This window comes from Mangifera indica, chromosome 8 (genome assembly GCF_011075055.1).
Source record: "Mangifera indica cultivar Alphonso chromosome 8, CATAS_Mindica_2.1, whole genome shotgun sequence".
In the NCBI taxonomy this organism is placed as follows: domain Eukaryota; kingdom Viridiplantae; phylum Streptophyta; class Magnoliopsida; order Sapindales; family Anacardiaceae; genus Mangifera; species Mangifera indica.
In genome coordinates this window covers 3,033,550-3,054,802 of record NC_058144.1, presented here as the reverse complement: position 1 = coordinate 3,054,802, position 21,253 = coordinate 3,033,550, and the positions used below count along the sequence as shown (strand labels likewise).

At 35.1% G+C, this 21,253-nt stretch overlaps 3 protein-coding genes across 3 annotated transcripts; 1 reads left to right on the top strand and 2 right to left on the bottom strand.

Moving 5' to 3' along the window:
- Positions 1-258: 258 nt before the first annotated feature.
- On the bottom strand, positions 259-1,901 carry LOC123222776 (transmembrane protein 205-like). Its single transcript, XM_044645728.1, has 3 exons — positions 1,574-1,901; positions 1,053-1,272; positions 259-744 (listed from the first exon to the last, which is right to left on the bottom strand). The coding sequence occupies exons 1-3, from the start codon at positions 1,777-1,779 to the stop codon at positions 529-531; spliced, it is 642 nt and encodes a 213-aa protein (XP_044501663.1). The 5' UTR covers positions 1,780-1,901; the 3' UTR covers positions 259-528.
- Positions 1,902-3,002: 1,101 nt separating this feature from the next.
- On the top strand, positions 3,003-8,975 carry LOC123222935 (BRCT domain-containing protein At4g02110-like). The gene is made up of 10 exons (XM_044645962.1): positions 3,003-3,153; positions 3,257-3,346; positions 3,532-3,636; positions 4,043-4,144; positions 4,233-4,317; positions 4,714-4,783; positions 4,959-5,003; positions 5,487-7,706; positions 7,816-8,032; positions 8,231-8,975. Exons 1-10 carry the CDS (start codon positions 3,073-3,075, stop codon positions 8,786-8,788), a joined length of 3,573 nt encoding a protein of 1,190 aa, XP_044501897.1. The 5' UTR covers positions 3,003-3,072; the 3' UTR covers positions 8,789-8,975.
- Positions 8,976-11,922: 2,947 nt separating this feature from the next.
- On the bottom strand, positions 11,923-14,507 carry LOC123222809. Its single transcript, XM_044645775.1, has 3 exons — positions 14,261-14,507; positions 13,751-14,166; positions 11,923-13,384 (listed from the first exon to the last, which is right to left on the bottom strand). Exons 1-3 carry the CDS (start codon positions 14,363-14,365, stop codon positions 12,127-12,129), a joined length of 1,779 nt encoding a protein of 592 aa, XP_044501710.1. The 5' UTR covers positions 14,366-14,507; the 3' UTR covers positions 11,923-12,126.
- Positions 14,508-21,253: the final 6,746 nt, after the last annotated feature.

Sequence of the window (21,253 nt, the reverse complement as noted above, 5' to 3'; positions counted from 1 at the left end):
CCTCTTCCTCCTTTTTTTGATTACTTGATTTTGCTTCAGGGTCCATTTGCCGTAAATGCCAAATTTAATGATGTGATAGCTTTTGTTTGCCCATTGGTGTCACTTATAAGGCCAATCCAAATTTTGTTTGAAAAAGGTAGAAATAGGAAGCCGACAACCAATCACAGTTGACAGACTTGCAAAAACAATACAATAGGCAAATCAAGATAACATGTTTAAATATATAGCTTTCAAGACTTTCGTTGTTGCAATGCGATGTCATCAACAAAATACTTGGTATAACAGAGGCGGTACCATTTTGCATATTCTGTTGATTCCCATACATAATACAGCCAACAAGGCGAGCTGACATGCTTCAAATGTTCCACATAATTCTATCAAAATTTTATTCTGAAGTAAACAGAAAGACCTCTTTTGTAAGTTGATAAATAGGTGAATCATACATATTTTGCACAAACAGTCCTCATTTAAGTAATTTAATCTATAACCAAAGCACAACTTTCCCTGTAAAGGCCGATATACCTCAAATTACAGATTGAGTTTCCCAGCTAAGTACCATGAGTGCATGGCAAGGCTGCCAAATGACATAATATTAGCAAGGGATGACAACCCATGAATCATCCCAAATTTCTTGTTCATGGCTGCAAGCTTTGGATTAACCTTAGCAACTTCCCTGTTCTTTGTCCACCCAATTTCGTCGCCTATTTTTTCTTCCCTCTCAATTTTGTGCCTTTGCTTCATCATCTACAACACAAAAAATAATGCAAAATAACATATCAATAATAATTCTTAAAAGTGCCCGTCAACAAAAGGTATAGAGCTCAACTATCCTCAATGTAAAAAAAGGGACTTTCAGCACTGTTTCATCAAAAACTAAGCAGGAAACTTTTGAACTCAAAAGCACCAAGTCTAAATTGATCTTGAACGAATGGCCTTCCAACAAGACCCTAACAGTTGAGACATCTTGGAATGAAACAATTCATAATTATGAACATCGCTGCAGATCATATAAATGTCAAGAGAAAATAAAGAATGATGAGTTAGTTAGTTACCTCAATGGTCATGGGAGTAAAGACAAACAAATTGGTGAGACTGAAAGCAAAAGCAGAGAGTAGAAATCCAAGCTGATACTTTTCAGCAGTGGATGATGACTTCCATGGATGTAAATACGCAAATGACGCCACGGATATGGCGCAACACAATCCCACCATTGAAAAATACGCTGGAAACATCTTGCTTTGTAGATTACCAAACTGATGCCTCGGAAGATTCCTAATTTCATTCAATAAAAAACTCCAAGTTTCGTAATCATCATTTCAGAAAAAAAAAAAACCATAATTGTCCTGCATTGGTTTCTACGTCAATCTACGAAAGGGAAAACATGGATCAATTAAATCTTTCATTTTCATAAATTGGTTTTTCAGAATTAACATAATTTGCACTCAATTAAGTCTCTGAATTATTATTCCAGGTTAAATTATCAATTTACAGAAACACAAGAGACCCCAAAACAAGAAAACATAAGAAAAAGAAAGTGTAACATGCGGAATTGGGGCTAAGAAGAAGAACGTACTTGAACATAATGATGCCACCGATAAAGGTGACCCAAAGAGCCGCACCCCAGGCGGTGGAGAAACAGAGGAGATGAGCCAGCTTCAGGAACGTCGATAGCTTTGGGGATTTAAAATGCTCCGAATTTGATCCAAATGTTTCCGGAGAAAACATAACTCCGATGGATAAGAAAACCACAGCTACAATGAATCGAGTTAGCCAAGCCATCTATCTCTCTCTGTACCTGCGGCTGCCTGAAGATGAAGAACAATGCTTGCGGTCGCAAAATAAACTGGTAGGTTTTATGCTCGATAAGGGATCACCTACCAAGTTTTAAGGCTGTGATTCAAAACAGTTCGTTGGTGGAACTGACTTTTGAGGTGTGTAAACGTGGCTACATCTTATGGCGCCACGTCACCGAATCATTACTTTTCTGAACTATTTTGCTTGCTTCGTCGGCGTCTTAATAAAGGCTCGGGTATGGTTTTGCACTTCTTTAATTTATTATTAGGGATTATATTTGAATTAAATTAAAATAAAATTAATTTAAATTTAAGGTTGACTCGATTTATATTAAATAAATTATTTTTTAAAAATAAATAATATTTTCTCACTCTATATTTAGAGTAAAAACACTTTTTTCCTATATATATCGAAACTAATGACTTAAAGAAATAATAATAAATATACCTTCTATTAATTAAAAAAAAAAGGCTTTATATTATCCAAACACTTTCATGACAATTTAATTTAGAAAAATTTAAAAACTCATAAATTAATCTTTACAATATTTTCAGTCTTTTGTATATTAATTTGTTGTAGTTTATTTAATTATTTAAAAGTGTTATTGTTATTTTAAAAAAATTAGAGACGGATTGGTACTTTAAAATTTTTTGAAAAACCTTTTAAGTTTTTTTAATTTTTAATAATCCCTTAAAAAATAAAAAAAACTTTAACATTTTGAAAAAATATTGTTTATCTTTTAATATACAATTATATAACAAATATATCTATATTTATAAATTAAAAAGAAGAATATATGAAAGTAAAAAGAAAGATAAATAAAAGAATTTTTATTAATTTAGATATTAAAAATATTATTTTAATTTTTATTAATTTAATATTATATGGTCATTTTAAAAAAATTAAATAATAATCATAAAATTATGATTTTACCGTTTATATTATTGTTTCATTAATTAGTTGGGTGAAAAAGTATTATTCATATCCATTAGGGTTGGAAAGGTTTTAAGGCGAAACATTGGGTCGAAACATTTCACGGGGACACACGGCGTTTAACTAGGAATTTTCACTCCCGCCAGTTGCACCAAAAATTGAACCTATTATCGAAATTGATAATTCCCTCCTCACACTGTTTCACTCTTGCTTGGCAAGTTTTGTTAACGCAGTCTGCACTCACTTCTAAACCCTCAATCATTTTTTATTTCCACATCACTGCGCTCTTCCTTTACACATTTTCTCTTCTTCTTCAAATTTTTGTTCATTTCCCAAGAATAAATCATGGAAATCGATTCCCGATCCAAACCGTTTCTTGGCGTCCGTTTCGCTCTATTTGGATTCGACCCAATCAATGAGCATCAGGTATTTCGTTCTCTTCTCTCTATCTATTACTATGTACTGTATAGTAGCAGAATTAATTGAATTGTAAATTTTTTTTTTTTCAATTTCATAACAAAATCCGCAGGTTCGGTCGAAGCTAGTACATGGCGGTGGAGTTGATGTTGGCCGGTACGGCCAAAACTGCACTCACGTGATTGTGGATAGGATTATTTATGTAAGCCTTGTTTCTCGTTTTACATAATCTTCGCTTCATTTTATTTTCAGACTTCTGAACTTGCTTTAATGCCTAATTATTTGGAAATTGGATTTTATTTTTACTTTGTGCGTTTGTAGTTTCTTGTTATCATTGCTATTTATTATCAAAATTGAGTCGATTTTTGTTCTTACTTTGTGGTATAGGACGATCCTATCTGTGTTGCCGCTCGAAATGATGGGAAGACAATCATCACATCATTGTGGGTTGATCATAGTTATGATGTTGGAATGACTGTTGACGCTAATTCAGTGAGATTCTTTATTTTGTATAAGAATATTCATTCTGTTCACAAATAAGCAATTTGGTTCTTACTGTTACTATGTGTTGTCAATTTCAGTTCTAAATTCAACTGTGTGCTTCCGTCCAAGCGTTGAACAAACACATTTATTATGAACATTTCATTGGATTTTGTCACCTTTATTATTTTTTTTATCAAATTCTTCATTTTCAGGTTGACAAATAGTGACAATGCTTATCGATCTAGTATGAATTTGTGGAACTTATCTTATATGCAATAATGTAGCGTCTAGAATGTTCATAGTCACTCAATTTACTTAATTTAAAACATGCTTCATCAGTTTAGTATCTGAGACTTTCATTTTACTGTATGTTTTGGTGCCACATGCAATACTTGTATGCATTTCATTTGTGCAGGTTATGTACCGACCACTAAAAGATCTGAATGGAATTCCGGGTGCCAAAGATTTAGTTGTATGCTTGACTGGTTATCAGCGACAAGATCGAGAAGACATAATGGTATGTGATTCCATTCCTTTTTGCTGTTTTATGACTTCTGATTGTTTGATTTTTCCCACTATTTTACAGTAATTTTTTCTGTTCTCAGACAATGGTTGGCTTGATGGGTGCATTATTTTCTAAACCACTGGTGGCAAGCAAAGTTACACATCTCATCTGCTACAAATTTGAGGGTATGCTTTTGATGTTTTATTATCTGAAGGGATGAAAACTCTCTAGCAAGTAATGCTGTAATTTGCGATCCTCTCATCCATCCCATCAAGTCTCTTTTTGTTGTATATGGTTTGTTGTTCATTGGATTTAGGTGGGCACAATGCAGATCATTCTTGTCTGTTTAATTGAACCATGGGGTGGACTGGTTAATCTCTCACATGTATTATCTGCAGCATGAGTTATTTGTTTAAATTCTATCACGAAGCTTCTTTATAAAGACAGTTCATTTTATCACATGGATAAACTAGTTTTTTATAATTTACACTCAGATTATCAATTCATATTTGCTAAATTTTATCCTGAACAAGGAGCATTATTAGAATGGTATTTTAATGAAGCTTTGTCTATTTCTACAGGAGAGAAGTATGAGCTGGCAAAGAAAATTAAAAAGATAAAGCTTGTTAATCACCGCTGGTTGGAAGATTGGTATACTTATAGATTTTGTTTTTTCTCTTATGTTTTGAAATGTTGTTGTGTATACTAATGAAATACCATATAATTTTAGGGGTACATATTTAATACTTGAACCAAGATTTGCTGCATTGGTCTTCAATGAATAATTTTTTTTATTTTATCTAATCTTACTTGCTCTTTTCTACAGTTTAAGGGATTGGGATCTTCTTCCTGAAGCTAACTATGACAAGAGGTGAGGTATTTGAATGTTTTGTTCTATGCTGTTATTTTGTCTGTATGTATCTATGCTTGGGTATGGTCTATCATCTTTGTTTTGTATGTTAAAATAAAATTATATTTGTTAGTTGCTGAATAATAATTTGGCTTTTTGAAATGCATATATATGTGTAGTATTCTGCTTAGGAGTCAAGTTGGTATAAAAGTATGTATGTTTGGCCTATTATTTCTATAACTTATGAAATATGGATAGAATTAGACCTCTCCATGACACGCTACAGTGGGTGAACATATATTTACTTTTTATTGTGTAGTTGTTATTGAATTCTTTAATTAGCTTGTTGTATTATGTCTGAGGTTCTTTGCTTGATTTCTTAATTAATGGCTTTTTGCTTTTCACATGCATCTTTGGCAAGCTTGAGGTGCCTTAGGTAAAAATGGTTAAAACATCTTTTGAAGTTAGAATCAACTGATTCTAGAGTGAATTTTCTTCTGACAGTGGCTATGAATTGGAGACGATGGAAGCTGAAGCTAAAGATTCTGAAGAAGAGACAGAAGGTGTCACAGCGAGACAATTTGTGGGGAAAGACATGAGTAAGAGTCCACATACTTCGAAAGCAGTAATAGCTAGTGCTTGCCAATCGCCAAAAACAGCAATGGAGGTGCCAAAAACGCTGCTAAATTCAACAGCGAGTGGATCTCATCAATTCCTGACTCATGATAGTGGTAATGCTCCTGAGGTGCATGCTTTGCAAGAAACTGATGCTTTTATTGATCCTGTGCTTGAGAGGACTCCACATTCTACAGGAGTGAAAAATGACTTGGCATCTACCTTTAGAAGAGCTGAAATGCCTTCCTGTTCTGAGTCAAAAAAAAATTCTATAAGTTACTCAAGGAAAAACCTGTGGAAATCCCCACTGTCAACGTCTGTATCAAATATATCTGGCAATATAAGTGGATCTCCAGAAGCAAACTTAGGTGGATTTGAAGTCAGTAAGGCTTTTGTAGCCAGTTCCTCCAAAATTGAACATGAAGAAGCCAGAACTGCCGCAGGCTATGTTAAAATTCCCCAGAGAGAGGAGGAATCATGTCAGGAGGCAGAGTCAAGTGGCTGCTTACCTGCAAAGACCATTACAAATATGTCTAGTGCCAGTTCAAAATCACAAAAGACTAGTCATAATGCAACAGAATGCAACAGAAGTCCAATGTCCAATTATAGGGCTAAAATATTGGATCCAAAATCTCCAGCATGTCAGACACTTGAGAATACTAAACATTTTTCCCTTAATAATAATTGTAGAGATGATGCTGCTAATTTGAATCTTGCTCTTAATCCTCATGATGGTTCCTCTATTGTTAACAAGAACTTACTGACATGTGATCTGGATTCCTTTGAAACTATGACCTTCGAGACCGGGCAAAATGAAAATGATGATAAGCCATCTAAAACTTCTTTTGGAGGACTGAAAGGGTCCTTTTTGGCACACAAACTTGAAATTGAAGCTCAGGCAGGGGAGCCACAGAATCAGCAGCAGAAAATAGAGGCTTCATCACCCAAGGATAGAGATTTCGAGATGGAGAAATCACGTATGCCTGTCGACTTGGAGTCACTCCAGGGAGGAAATGATAAGATAATTGCAGAGCCCGTTAGGAAGAAGATGGTTGCCAAAAAGACATTGGGTTCTCGACGTGCTGCTAATCAAAAGGGTTCCATTTACTTGAGTAAAACTGCCTCCCTAAATGACCCTGCAGTTTGTTCAAATGCAGGAGAGGAGAAAACCAACCAGGAGAAGTTGACTATGGTCTCTGAGAAACCCCCTCCAACCAAAAGTGTCGAAGCTGTAAAAGAGCTGGATACAAATACTGTTACAGGGTGTGACGATGCAACTAGTGATAAGACTGAGCCCATGGAGGATGAGACTGAGGCTCCTGATGAGAAAGATGAGCATGAAAAGCAACTAAATAACGAGAAGTTTGAGGTGGTTGAATTGATACTAAAAGAAGAAAATATGACGAGAGTAGAATCTGGCGATAGACGTGCAGCAAATAGTTCTAATATTAGTTCACATGAGATAATGGCTGCAAAAGAAGGGACTAATGAATCTGAATTGGGAAAAACAGTTTGCCCCAATAAGTTTGACTTGGATGAATCAGCCTGCAAAGCTGAGGGTATGAAGGGGAAAGTAAATACAAGGAAGAAACGTCCAGCAGGTAAGGCCAAGCCAAAGAATGTACCTGCTGATGCAGAGGTTGTGAAATCTAAGAATGATGTGGATAAGGAAGATACTATGAATGAAAATAAAACAAAAGAGGATTGTACTAAAATGAATAAAAGTTTGCTGCATCCTGAAATCAAAACTTGTGGTAGCTCTGTGCCTGTAATTGAGAACTCTGTGGAAGTGGAGAAGGAAAACAGGCCAGTTGTTGAAAACCAAACTTCAAGTTCATGTGTTCAGAAATCAGATCTTAAATCTTTGAAGACACCAAAGCAGATCAATAATAATTTTGAGAGGGTTACAATTGGTGCACCAGTGACTGAACCTGTATGGTTTATATTGAGTGGACACAGACTGCAGAGAAAGGAGTTTCAACAAGTTATAAGGCGTTTGAAAGGAAGATGTTGCAGAGATTCTCATCAGTGGTCATACCAGGCAACACACTTCATAGCCCCTGATCTTAGAAGAACAGAGAAGTTCTTTGCTGCTGCTGCATCTGGGAGGTGGACTGTCTCAGAATTTTGCTTTTTATTTTTGACCAAATATCAAGCATTAGCTATCTTAGCCTCTTTGTTTCGGCAGATTGTTAACTTAATTCTGTCTTGAGTGCAGGTGGATTCTTAAGATGGATTATTTAAGTGCTTGTAATCAGGCAGGGAAGTTCTTGCTGGAGGAGCCTTATGAATGGCACACAAATGGTCTTAGTGAAGATGGTGCTATTAACTTAGAGGCTCCAAGGAAGTGGCGGCTCTTGAGGGAGAGAACAGGTCATGGTGCCTTCTATGGAATGCGCATTATTGTATATGGAGAATGCATTGCGCCACCTCTGGTATTTATTTAATTTTTTAGTCTTCATTTTGCTGGCAATAATTTTGCATTATAATTCTATCATATCTCCTCGTTAATTAGTATTTATTTTGTGAATTCTCCTTTACTAATGCGTTTCCTTCAACTACTAAATAAATGATGGTCAGAGTTAGCTTCTGTTTGCCCTTCTGAAATAATTATCTGCCCTGTGGTCATCCAGGATACCGTGAAGCGTGTAGTGAAGGCTGGAGATGGGATCATATTAGCAACTGCTCCACCTTATACTCGCTTCCTTGAATCTGGAGTAGACTTTGCAGTTGTCAGTCCTGGCATGCCATGTGTTGATATATGGGTTCAAGAGTTCTTAAAACATGAGGTACCCTGCATTGTGGCTGATTATTTAGTGGAGTTTGTCTGCAAGCCTGGTTATTCCCTTGAGCGACATGTGCTATACAAGACTCATGCTTGGGCAGAGAAATCTTTCGCTAAATTGCTCAGCAAAGCAGAAGAAATAGTTGCAGACTCAGGTCCGCCAGATAGTGGTGAGGACAATGATATATGTTGCCAAGTTTGTGGCTGTACTGATAGAGGAGAAGTTATGTTGATCTGCGGTGACGAAAGTGGTTCTGTTGGTTGCGGGGTTGGTACCCACATTCATTGTTGTGACCCTCCACTTGAAAATGTACCAGAGGAGGATTGGTTTTGTCCCAAGTGTAGTAGCAGCAGGATTAATCCATCTAAGAAAAGGAAAAAAGGGCCTTCATCAAAGAGCAAATGATTTCATTTCTTTGTCTTTGCAGAAGAGCGTATGTTATCATGTACATTTTCAGTTGTAAACATGTAGAATTCTGTCATTATAGGATTTATTGCCTACTTTCTGAAGCTGATTTTTTGGTGTACCATACTGGAAAATAGTTCATAATTATTTCTCGATGCCACTTATATAATAATTTATATTTCCCGTATTCAAGATAGACAAGATTAAGACATTATGCTTGATGCTAATGGAATTTTTCTGACAGATTGCTTGTGCATTCAATCTTTAATTATGATCTCAGCAAGGAGCAGGAATAAATCAACCTAAAATTCGTTGTCAACTCCTTGACTATACAAAGAATATTGTTCATTCGGTTTAATTTTATTGATTGCTTCGTAGGACTTCAGGACGAAACAATGGGATATTGGGCCTGAGTGGAGGCCCAAAAGGTCGCTCTTCAATTGATTATGGGATGGGGAAAGGTTTTTGTAAATAGAGAACGGAGGTGGTGTGTTTATCGAAATTTACCGCCGCTTTTCTTTAAATAAAAAAAGTGTAAGCAAATGCAAAAGCCTTGAATTGAATAACACACGAGTGGAATGCAAAAAAAATTCCTGTCATAGTTTAAATATCTCTGAGACTGCATGTGCCAGGCAGACAGGCAGCAAGCATGGCATACCAGTACTAAGGTACTACACAAACAAACAATAGTAAATGAGAGAAACTCTTCTTGCCTCCGGGCGTTCGAATATTATCGATGATATGTTATGGAATCTGAAGTTTTACTTGACCAGAGTGAGTGATACTCACTCGTCTAAGCCACAATCCAATTGAGGGTTCTCACTCTCACCATTTAAGCATGTCTCCCACAGCCGGCCACAACAACAAACAAATGAACATCTTTTTGAATTGCTAAGCAAATTTCACAGAATGTTTGCACGTTACTTGTACAGAACTTGTCTTTCTTCATGTACTTTAATAATATATATGTTTGAATACGTGAGATTCATATTCAAATATTAACGTTTTCTATAAATTTAAACCATATTAATTATTGGTTAAGTAATGTGAATAGATCCATTTCTCTCTCTAGGACTTGGTTTTGTGCTGCCAGCCATTAACTTTGACTAATTGAAAAGCCATTGCCATCCTTGTTGATTTCCCACTTGGAGAAGATCATCTGCCTCCTTTTTATTATCATAAAATGAATCCCATTTCCCATGAGAACGATTCAGAATTGGTTGAATATTTGAAAAAATGTCAAACTTCTAGATCTCAATTTTCAATATTGAATTACAACTGAAAACAAGTATGAACACATTCTCGGTTCTTTCTCCTTGATGTTTTACTTTTACTCAAAACTGATTAATCGAAAAAGTTCTTTGTCATATTCTTAAGCCATCAAATGCCAAATTCAATTAACAGTCTTTTTTTTTTTTTTCTAATCTTATGATTTATTTGTTTGAAATTGAAAGGCACATGATACCATCACATGCTATCCCTGACATCATCATATCTGGCCACGACTTCTCCTCTTTCCAACGTTTCCAACATTCAAACATCACGTGTTCTTTTCCACCCAAATTTTATTAATTTACTCTTTTACCCACTTTTGTCCTCCTTTAACTTCTCTCACCTGCCCCAAATTATGAGGATACTAATGTCATTACACAGCGTAAATAATTGTGTAGAAATTACGCTTCAACTTGCAGATAATTAATTTTAAAAATACAACTGAGAGATGCCCATAATCTCTGACGATCTTATATTAAAATAAAACAAAATCAATTTGGTAGCCTCGTGAGAATTCGTGAAGAACCCTTTTCTTTCACCGGAAGAATATATATATATACACCTTTAAAATGACGCAATATAAACAAACAAATAAATAAAATTTTTCCTTGTCAGAGGGGCAAGATGCAATTGAGAAATATGACTGGCCACTTTCATGGCTTTAAAAATAGATGTGCAAGGCATGTGGGTTTTAAATTTTGCCACCATTGGGCAGTTACATTTAATTTTCTTATGATAGAATAGTGCAAGCTAGCTCGGAAGTTGGCTGTCATTATGGCATGCCATGTTGATTATCAGATATGAGAAGTTGATGTATGAAAATAAAATAAAAAGGATTGTTGAATTCTCTTAAAAGGAAAGATTCTAAACGAGTGAAATTGGAGCCCCTTGACAATCAAAATCTTTGAAATCACTTATAAATTAAATGTGTAAATAAATAATAAGGGTAATTCGCATTCCAATTGGGATTTTTGTTCTTTGAAGAAAAAATTTCTTTGAAAGCACAATTATTTGCTATTGGAAAGGAAAAATAGCTGCCAAGATCAAATTTTGACAACAATCCCACCTCGATTATGGCAAAAACCTTCTAGTAAAAAGACAAGAAAGGAGATAAAAAAAAATTATAGCGCCCCCTTTTCATATTGCAGAAATCACAGGCTTTTTGTTAGCACAGAACAGAAAATATTAGGTCTATCAATTTGATACAACCAAACCAACAACCCTCTTTAAAGAGATGAATCTACAGTGCACACTTTTATCATTATCATTGCAAAATCAGAATGAATAAATTGCAAGAGAAACATCAATCAGTAGTGCTTTTGCGAGAAGAAAATAGTGGCATTATGGGTTGAATTTCTAAAGCAGCTAATCATGCCATTCTGTAGCATGAATAGACATCACCTTTGTAGATGCCTTTGTTTTCTTGTATTGAGTGCTGATTTGACCTTTCTTCTTTTATTTTTTCTGTGGAATTGCTGAAAGGAAAAACATTTTACCTGCTGTGGATGTGGGTACTTGACATGACATTTGCCCTTTCGCTCTTGATTTTAACACGTCCATTCGCAAAAATGCTCATAACCAAATCCATGTCATTTGATTTTGTTTTTACAAAACCGAGTGGATATATAAAGTAAAATAACAAAGCTTTGGTGGAAGTATAAAAAAAAATGAAATCTAGTGGAATGTCAGATTTGTCAGTCATTGGATAAACTAACCAGAGAAGAATTAAATGCAACAAATAAGACATGGGAGAGAAGCCAAAGCCAGCTTCTCTATATCTGTGCATCACCATGCAGATCTTAAGTACTGTACAGCAATAAAAATTCAAAAGAAGTGAAATGAAAATGACTTTAAAATTAAGCTAAAAAGAAAACACCAAAAGTAGAAATTGAATACTGAAATTTTGTACATGTACATAAAGAAGAAGAACTGACAACAAAATTTCCCGGCAACCTTTTATATTTATCCTTTTGTACAAAACAGAGAAATTGAACCAGAGATTGCACTGCCGGTAACATCTCAAGAGCCTTTCCCTTAATTCATTTCAATTTTCCCAGCAAAAAAATTCAGCAGCTCAGTGCTTCATACTTCACAGGAAGTTGACGGTTGAAGGCAGCTTGCGATAACAGATTTCCAACTGCAGCTATGTCTCGACAGAAAATACCTTGATACACATTATTTTTGTTGGAAGCCGTTGGCCCCTTGTTTTCAGTGGAATTAATTCTATTAGAACCAGAAATCTCCATAGATTTAGCAGAAGGTTGATTCAATTCCGGTTCCAATTTGAAATTTTGAGTTTCCTGTTGTTGTAATTGAATAGCTACTTGCAAAGCAGCTGTGGCCTTTTTTCTCCGTTTCTCAGCTGCTTCTTCATCCATAATATTAGCCAAAACACTAGAATAACCCTTTTGAAGTAATCTGTACAGCAATAATGCAGACATTTTTGCCCTGTCTTTAACAGAATCAAGATCACGATCATCTGCAAATTCACACCGATCAATAAAACTGTTAGCTTTATCGGGCCTGTGTCTCAAGGACAACAATAAATGTGCCCTTTCTAACTCAGATCGTGAACACCCACGTCTCAAGCCAATCAAAGCATAATAATCTACATTTCCAGTCTGTCCAGAAGCAACTCTCTGCTTCAATACTTCAATCTTGGCGGTCAATGCACATAATTTCCCAGGAATCTCTCTATATCTCACGTTATGTCTCTTCCAAGCAGGGCCCGGAAGATTCCTATCACGCAAGATTGAATTATACAAGAGTTTCAAGTGTTCAAGATCATGTAAACAGTCAGGAAGGCAACGAATGGTCTCAAGAAGCGAGGCTCTGGTGTCCAGTGCTTGAATGCAACTGGGTTTAAGAGCCAAAGTCTTGTTACAATCAGCGATAGATTCAGCTATTCTTCCTGAGGCTTTATAAGCAAAAGCTCTATGCATATAACATTCAGCCAAGAAGCCTTGTGGGGCCCCTCGACGTCCATCAACGATTTTACTGAAGTGGCGTATGGCCTCCGAGTGTAGACCAGCATCGAGTGCAGCGATGGCTGCCGTACGACGGCGTAGAAGGAGCTTTATGTGTGAGAGCAGCTGTGATATGCTCTCTAACTCGGTTACAACTCGTTGAGGAGTTGCAGGTGGTGTGTGGTGGCCGTTGGTGGATATGGACATCGGAAACCTAGAGTAAGAGAAGCTATCATCGGATAAAGATATGCTCTCACGGCGAAATGCTGCCGTAGCCAAGCGTTTTCCAGTCTGGAGAAGAACCATGGCGTCCTCCATTAGTCCTAGATGGCAACACGCTTGACCTAAAACCAAGTACCTGCAACAACAAAGTTCGTCGACTGAGTCAGATAAGGTGAACTCAGGATTCTGTATTCTAATTACGCAAATACCCCTATCAAATAGATATTTGACAAATGTACTACTCTCCTCCACTTAGCTGGCAAAGCTAGTTGATTGTCAAAAGATGTTGATGAAATTCTTCGCATGTTTTTCAACTTTTCAATGACTAATTTAGTTGGCAAAAATGCATTTATTTTTGTACTTAATTAAAATGTCAAAATTCAAAAGTTGCAGTCAATAATGACTGACTGTCTAATAAATGGCGTCATTAAAGTAGAAGCCTGGAAACACATGAAAAATTGTGAAAATTCAATACAACAGGGAAACAAAAAATTGAAATTACCGCCATTGCCCTTCTTTCTCGCAATTTTTACATAGCCCTGCCATGACTTTCTTCTTCAAGTCCGAGACGGAGAAACACTTGAAAGATGGATCACGACCCAGTGAGTCATCGGACGAGCCACTAGATGGCAAAAGCTTGACTCTTTCTCTTGAAAGTTGTTGAGAGGAGTTATCAGAAGAAACAGAACCAGAGTCATCGTTACCCATTTTGAGGCTAGGAATATGGTCTTGAAGCATATCAGCGACATCCTTAAATCGTCTTAGATAGAGCAAAGATCTAGCTTTGAGTTCAAGAGCGAGTTCAAAGCGAGGAGAGAGAGCAAGAGCGGCATCAAGAAGACTGAGTGCAGAAGCGATCCCACTCAGCTCTTTACTCGCAAGAAGGCTTCTAGCATCTTTAATGTACTTATCCACCATCTGTATATACGAATCAATAAAACATTGCATTTTTTTCACTCAAGAAGAATGCATAAAAATAAAAAACCAAGATTAAGGCTTAAACGTCCCATACCTTTCTGTTGCTCAGCCACCAGTGTTTCTTTTCACCATAATTTAAAGGAGAAGTAGCCATGGTTGTAGCTGTTAATGTTGTTACTATTGCAGAAGAATCAACCATGAAAACCAAACCCCTCTCTCTTTCTTAATCTCTCTCAAAACACATACATTTTTCTGTTTTTGTAGAGATAGAAAAAAAGGAAGCAAAGTGGGGAGAGAGACGGAGAAGAGAAGAGAGGGGCCGATTTAAAATGCGTGTAGTTTTCTCAAGTGTAAATAAATAGGGAAAGGCTGTGGACAGAGAACAAAGCCCCATAAAAATAATTTGCCAGCTTTGACCTCAGAGAAGCTTTGATCCTTCAACTTCATAGCTGGCACCACAACATTTTTATTCTCTCACCTTGCGAGCCTACGTGGCCTATAACAGTCTATAAAGTATTTCCCAAGTTTTTTAATAATGGAAATAAATAAAATTCGGTATAATTATTCGTTACCTGGTATAGCCAGTGACTGCATGATTATGACCGGATACAAATATCACGGGTCCTCGGGTTCAACCAGCGGAGAAGAGATAACACGCCACCAAATTGCCCCAAAAGTAAGTAAAGATAGTGTAGGATATCTCTCTGGTTATTTATTTCTGATGACGTTGAATTTACCTATTTGCCCTTCGTGAACACAGTTATCATATGTAAAATGTTATTGATTAATAAATATATAAACAATGTTAAAGGTTAATAATATTTGATTAACACAATTAACACAACTTATTGAATTCAATGAGCAATGGTCATTAAAAATTTACCAGTGTACATCTTGGAGATTAATTGACTTTTTGTACGTGATTATTTATAAAAAAAAAGAGCAAATTAAGATAGAGGACATGGTTGTAAATAACGAAGAATAAAAAGGAGGAATTGGTAAAATTAATTGAAGCATATTTATAGGGGGAAAGAAAGCAAGTCTTGTCTCGTAAGCCACAAGAATCATGCTTTTGGTTTGCTTTTTGAGTTCACCCAGATTGATAAATGAATGCACATGAATATGGATAGATAGCCATATGAGTTTGTCTTAAAGGCTCGCCCTAACTTTCTTCCCTTAGCCTCTACCCCACCCGAATACCCATACCCACACCCACATCCACTTCATTGCCATGTCATCATATCCACCTGGCCTCCACGTGTCATCAACGACTTTAGGTCCCACATGTACAGATCATCCAACTTTGTTTCGGAACCAAATATTATTGTACTATTATTATTAAAGGATCGAGTCTTTTCAACTAAGTTTTAGCCTCATGTTAAATAAATGTATTTATGTTTAAAAATATAACTCAATTATCACAATTAAAATATTTTAATAATTCATTCATTTATGTTTAAAAATACTTTAATTTTTGTTCTTCATCATGACTAAACTAATACTGAAATGTCATTGAGTTTTAGGAAAATATATAGAAATGAGGACCACAGACTGCATTACTGCGTTGGGTTTGACAAGACAGAGAACTGTTCTTTTTTTTTTTTTTTTTTCGAATGAAGAACCTTATTTCAGCAGTCCGTAATTATTATACTTGATAATTCAAAAGTTTTCAAGACTCTTATTTTGAACAGATTGCATTGAATCTTAAACCCAAGACCTTTTAGGATTATAATTGGGAATTCCATGCTTTGACCAGTTAAACCACTCGAGGCCATGAGAAGTTCTACTGTAATTTTTGCAAAGCCTCCTGGCAGCAAGATTGTACTGAATCTTTCACCCATTTACATAACCAAACAACCCTCTTTTCTTCTTCAAAAATTAAGGCCAGAAAAGGCAAAATAGGTAACTCTCAGTTCAACCCACCTGCAAAACGTCTTAATCCAATCCAAGTTAACCAGCTTCAACTCCAATCAAGAGTTAAGTTATTCATGGTGAGTGTTCTTCTCTGATACAGCCAAAGAAGTTGAGCGAAATTATTGTAATGTTATGTTTGCTATTGTTGTTTTTCGGGACCATTGGACCCAGAGACAAGTAATATAAGGGTAGAGAATGGTCAGTTTCTTCCATAAACATCTCTGCAACTCATCTACAGCTAAGTTTTTGGAAATTGCGGGTGAAAGGGGAGTATTTCTTTGATGAACAGGGCCCATTTCTTGTTGGAGATCATCACCAGTGATGAAACTAGCCGTTGCTTGCATGGGCTACAGTGTCAACTTGTTTCATTTGAGAGAGACCATTGTAAACAAACATTTTAATGTTTGAATTCTTTAAATTATAAATTGCCCTTCAAATTTTGGAGGAAAAGATGAGAGGGGGAATGGAGGATATAGTGAATATTACCATCACTTCTATAAATTAAACGTGCTAATGAAGTCTATGCTTGGCATTGCATGAGAATTATGGGCCCTAACTAGGTCAGATTTTAAATGGGAGAGTAGAAATATATAAGTGAACAAGAGAGAACAACATATCATACGCCTATTTTTGTTTTGTGGAAGACACATGCTATGTGTCATCTTCTATTGGGAATCGGGTTGACTAAATTTACCAGAGGGGAATCACTAAATTAATTTTGGTGTTAGAGAGAACAGTTTGCCCTTATTCTTGGACCCTAGCTTGATAAAACTATAATTGGTGCTGTCTTCTTCTGCATTATTTTGGAGCAACCTCTACCCTCCATTTGTTGTCATTCCTTATTATTGGCAATTATTTTTCAGCATGCAAGGTAGACGTTCACATTGATTCAGCTAGCTACCAGTTCTATAACAACTAACAACCCCAATTTTTCCTCATTATATTATTGGATTTCTCATAGTTTTTGGGAAGTTGACTTCAAATAATAAAGTGAACAATGGATAGATACCCTTATGCTTATGAGGCTTAGATTGGAAGCTTGCTGGTTTTCCCTAACCAATAAAGGTGAAGAAAGAATAAAAAAAGAGAAATTATATAAAATGATGTTGCTTCGAGCTAAAACTTGAGAATTGATGTATTTTATTTTTTCCTTTTACTAAAATACACTTTCACTTTTAACTTTTTATTATCAATACTAGCCTTAAATCTAATCATACCAACCTTTTCATCTTCTCTCATCTCTCCATTTCACCTCCATTTAATATTTCATAATTTTCTGTCACTGTACTTCTTAATCTCTCACCATGCTTCGCATCCAAACACTTAAAGATGTGTGAAAGATCGCTAGAGATATTGTTGTAGTTAAGTTGTAAGGTGAAATTCATCTTCCCTCATTGTTTAAATCTACTCCTCTGCCATGGCTACTTAATTCCTCGTCGTCCCTCAACCTATCACTGCACACAACCATAACTCTACAACAAACCCATTGAAAAGCAAAATCTAAATGGTTGATATAAGAGAAGCAAAACAATTGTAAGTTAGCTGATACCGTGGCTTGGACATTTAATTGCTTTATTCCTGTTAAGGGTGGAGATGGGCAAGGTGGTTGGGAGGGGTATGGTATTGACTTTGTTAAAGAATGTTTATGTGAGGAAATTTTTATTTTTTTGTTGATTTTATGGAATTTAATGATTATGTGAGGATGGGTATTTTGCATGACGTTCATCAATTCATATCACTTCTCAACACAAACCGGAATCACCATAGAGTAAAAACTATAGTGTGGAAAAGTTTTATTTTAATCAAATGTGGATTTCTCTAAAGTTTATAGTTTTCTATTCTTTATCACACAAAAATATGAAATATTAGACTAACTAAAAGTACAAATGCTTGTGCATCAAGACAATATAGAATTCATTTACTCTGAATGTTCCGCAGAATAAGAAAACTTGAACTTCATTTCCAATTTTACCAATCCTTTCTAAACAACTAAATCAATTTAGATACTTTATAGACCAAAGAATCCTTAAAAAATATATAAAACATTAAGATCGTCATTGAAAAACTTATAAATCGAATCTATCTGAGTTTGTTTTATCCAAAAAATATTAGTTGAAACCGAGATATTTGTGATGTTACCTGGTCGACAACTTATTCTAACAATATAAAATCATTTTTCATAAAATTATAATATAATTAATATCACTTTGTAAATATAAAAAGTGTATGAAACCTCATAGTTTTGGCTCATTTTGACATTTTTTGGTGTTATATGCAGGCCCATGCTTTGCAAAAATCATCAAAAGTCTACTAATTTCAACATCCCCATCAAAAAGCTAATCTAAACAACCAATATCAATCAAAACTTTCAAATACCAAAACTTACATCTTTCATAGATTGAAGATGAGTTTTGAACAATCGTAGATGACAAGGGTATTTTTGGCCAAAACATATAAGTTTACCAACTATTTTCGCTCTGAAACATAGGATTCACTGTGACATTTTGACTCTTTCATCTATCTTTCTCTTTCATTCGTATGCAAAAAAATGGAGATGAGAGATGAGGGTATTTTTGACAAACAAGTAATTAATAATAAAAAGGTATCATTCAGTGACAGAAAAAGTTTTTGTAGTTCTTACCTTCTAATAATGTTGATTAGTACAATTTCTCGTAAAATAAACTCCCTTAGACCTCCAAGAGACAAGGGGAGCAAATTTTATCATCAAAATGGGTTACTTTGAACCTTAAACTAACATAATTAGAAAATAAAGCCTATTAAGCAATGTTTTTAAAATTAGATCGGTGATCGAACAAGTTATTTCATTAGTTTATGATTTAGCCAATTCAATCAAAAAATAATAAAAAAATAGTTAGATTATTCAAAAATAATTAAAATTTAAAAAAATTCAAAAATCAAACCTAATTTTTAACCGAATTTAATCGAGTAATAGCAAAACTAGTTGTTTATATTAACTGGACTGAATTTGGTACTAATTCTCGATTGAACCAATCAATCTGATCTAATTTTTAAATCATTGCTATTAAGCAAACATATTCTATTTCTCACCTAAAACTGATTAACTAGGTAGAATTCAATTATTAATCATAAATTAAATCATTAATACAATTTAGTCATATAATAATATAGGGACCCTCATTTAGTTAGTGGGGTTTTCTTATGAAATCGGGTTAAGTTCCTAATCAAACCAGCACATCATAATAGAAAGAAAATGGAAGATTATTAATTAGCCACGTCTATGATGAAGATTAGTACCTAATTCTGAGTGATTCATGTTAATTAGAAGTTGTTAACAAGGAATCAACGTAGGGATTGGACAAGGTGTCTAAGATTTGTGGCAATCTAAGTTACGTGTTAGATTAATTAATTAATTAATTAATTATTAATGAAAATCTCTCCCATTTTTAAGACATGTTTGTATTCAAGGGGGCAAGTGAGATGTGATCTCCTGCAGATTCTATCTTATTAAGACACTTAGATAAGGTGTCTTATACATAACCACTCTTTTTGACGGCATAATAAAACACGCTGGTACCTTAATAATATCTTATGATGTATTGTTTTTTAAGCCATTCATCTTTCTTCAAGTCATTTCATCCAATGCCATGTCTCTCTTTTTCTAAAACTTTTGAATTTTCTCTGCAAAACTCTGCACTGGGCACGTGTCAAGTTGATGGAATTTCACGTGGGATACTATCCCATGTGCAAGGACGTGCAGCTTTGCAAGTGCTAACCCAAAGTGATACCTCATGAGCCTCTTTTGGCCAACAAGGCCAGCCAAAATTGCTTTCCTCAAAAGTCTTTAATAATTCAATCCAATCCAATCCAATCCAATCCAGTCCAATCAAATCATACACTACTTAACTCTAAATTGGCCGAAAGTTATATTCCCACCCAAGGTTTATTGTAAACCCATTAGTACTATTAAGTATTAAAAATTTTAACTCTCACCTATAAAGTATTAAAATTAACAGAAATAATTAATTATATACGTAAAATTATCGCTTGATCAGTAATATATTAAAAATAATAAAATATTATCTATTTCTCTTATAAATTTAGAAAACTAACCATTTTCACTCAAAATTAAATTTTAATTTCCCCTAGTTAGGGTTTGCATTTTCCAACCTTCTCTCCCTTTGGCAACAGTCTCCTCTTCTACCCCTTCTTTCGCGTCTTAGTCATCATGTGTCTTCACCAACGATGTCTTCGTTAAAGGTGAAAATGCCAAAGAAGAGAGAGAAGGAAGGACTGTCGCCAGAGGAAGAGAGGGCTCGAAAATGCAAAATCTAATAGAAATTTTTCAAAGTTTAATTTAGAAATAGTTTTCTAAACTTGAAAAAAATGAAAATATTTTATTATTTTTACTATATTATTGATTAAATAACGATTTTGTCCCTGAAAATAACTGTTTTTATTAATTTTAATATTCTATAAGTGAAAGTTTAGATTTTTAGTACTTAATAAGTACTAGTTTTGGTTTGCAATAAACCTTGGGAGGGAATATGTCCTTTGGCCTTTTGAATTCTGAAAATTAAATCTTTACTACAGTTACCCAACAGACGAGCACAAATGCACTAGGTTTCCCTATAACAGTCCTGTGAATACTATAAATAAACTTTGATTAATAATGTCTACCCCTGCGAGGTGAAAGCTTAACTGATAAAAGCCTTATATTCTCGGGAATCTGGGTTGGCGTGTCTCCCAATAACAGTATCTAAAAAGAGAAGCAGGTCTTTGATAATTGATTTTGAAGCTTTCAGTATTTGACCCTTCTTGTTTTCAGTTCTCCTAAGTCTAATTAACTTTTTTTTCAATGGCTGGCATAGATGACACGTGTGAAAAGAAGAGTTTTAAGCTCTAAGTTTTGACCTCTTTGGCTAATTGGCAGCACCGCTGACCGTGACCATTTCATCTTCATTGGCATCTCAGATGAGAACTTGACTCAAGCAAGAACCGATCCAAAGGGTAAAAGAGAGAGAGAGAAGATAAAAGGGCTATTGCAATTATTTGAAATCACATGTGAAAAAGTGTTTATTGAGCTTTGCTAAGTCATGGGCTCCTGATGGATTAGAATCGCCCGAAGCTTTTCGAGCGCACCCCCGACTTGTTTGTTAGAGCTTTCTTTCTTAATAATAATTTTAATGAAAAA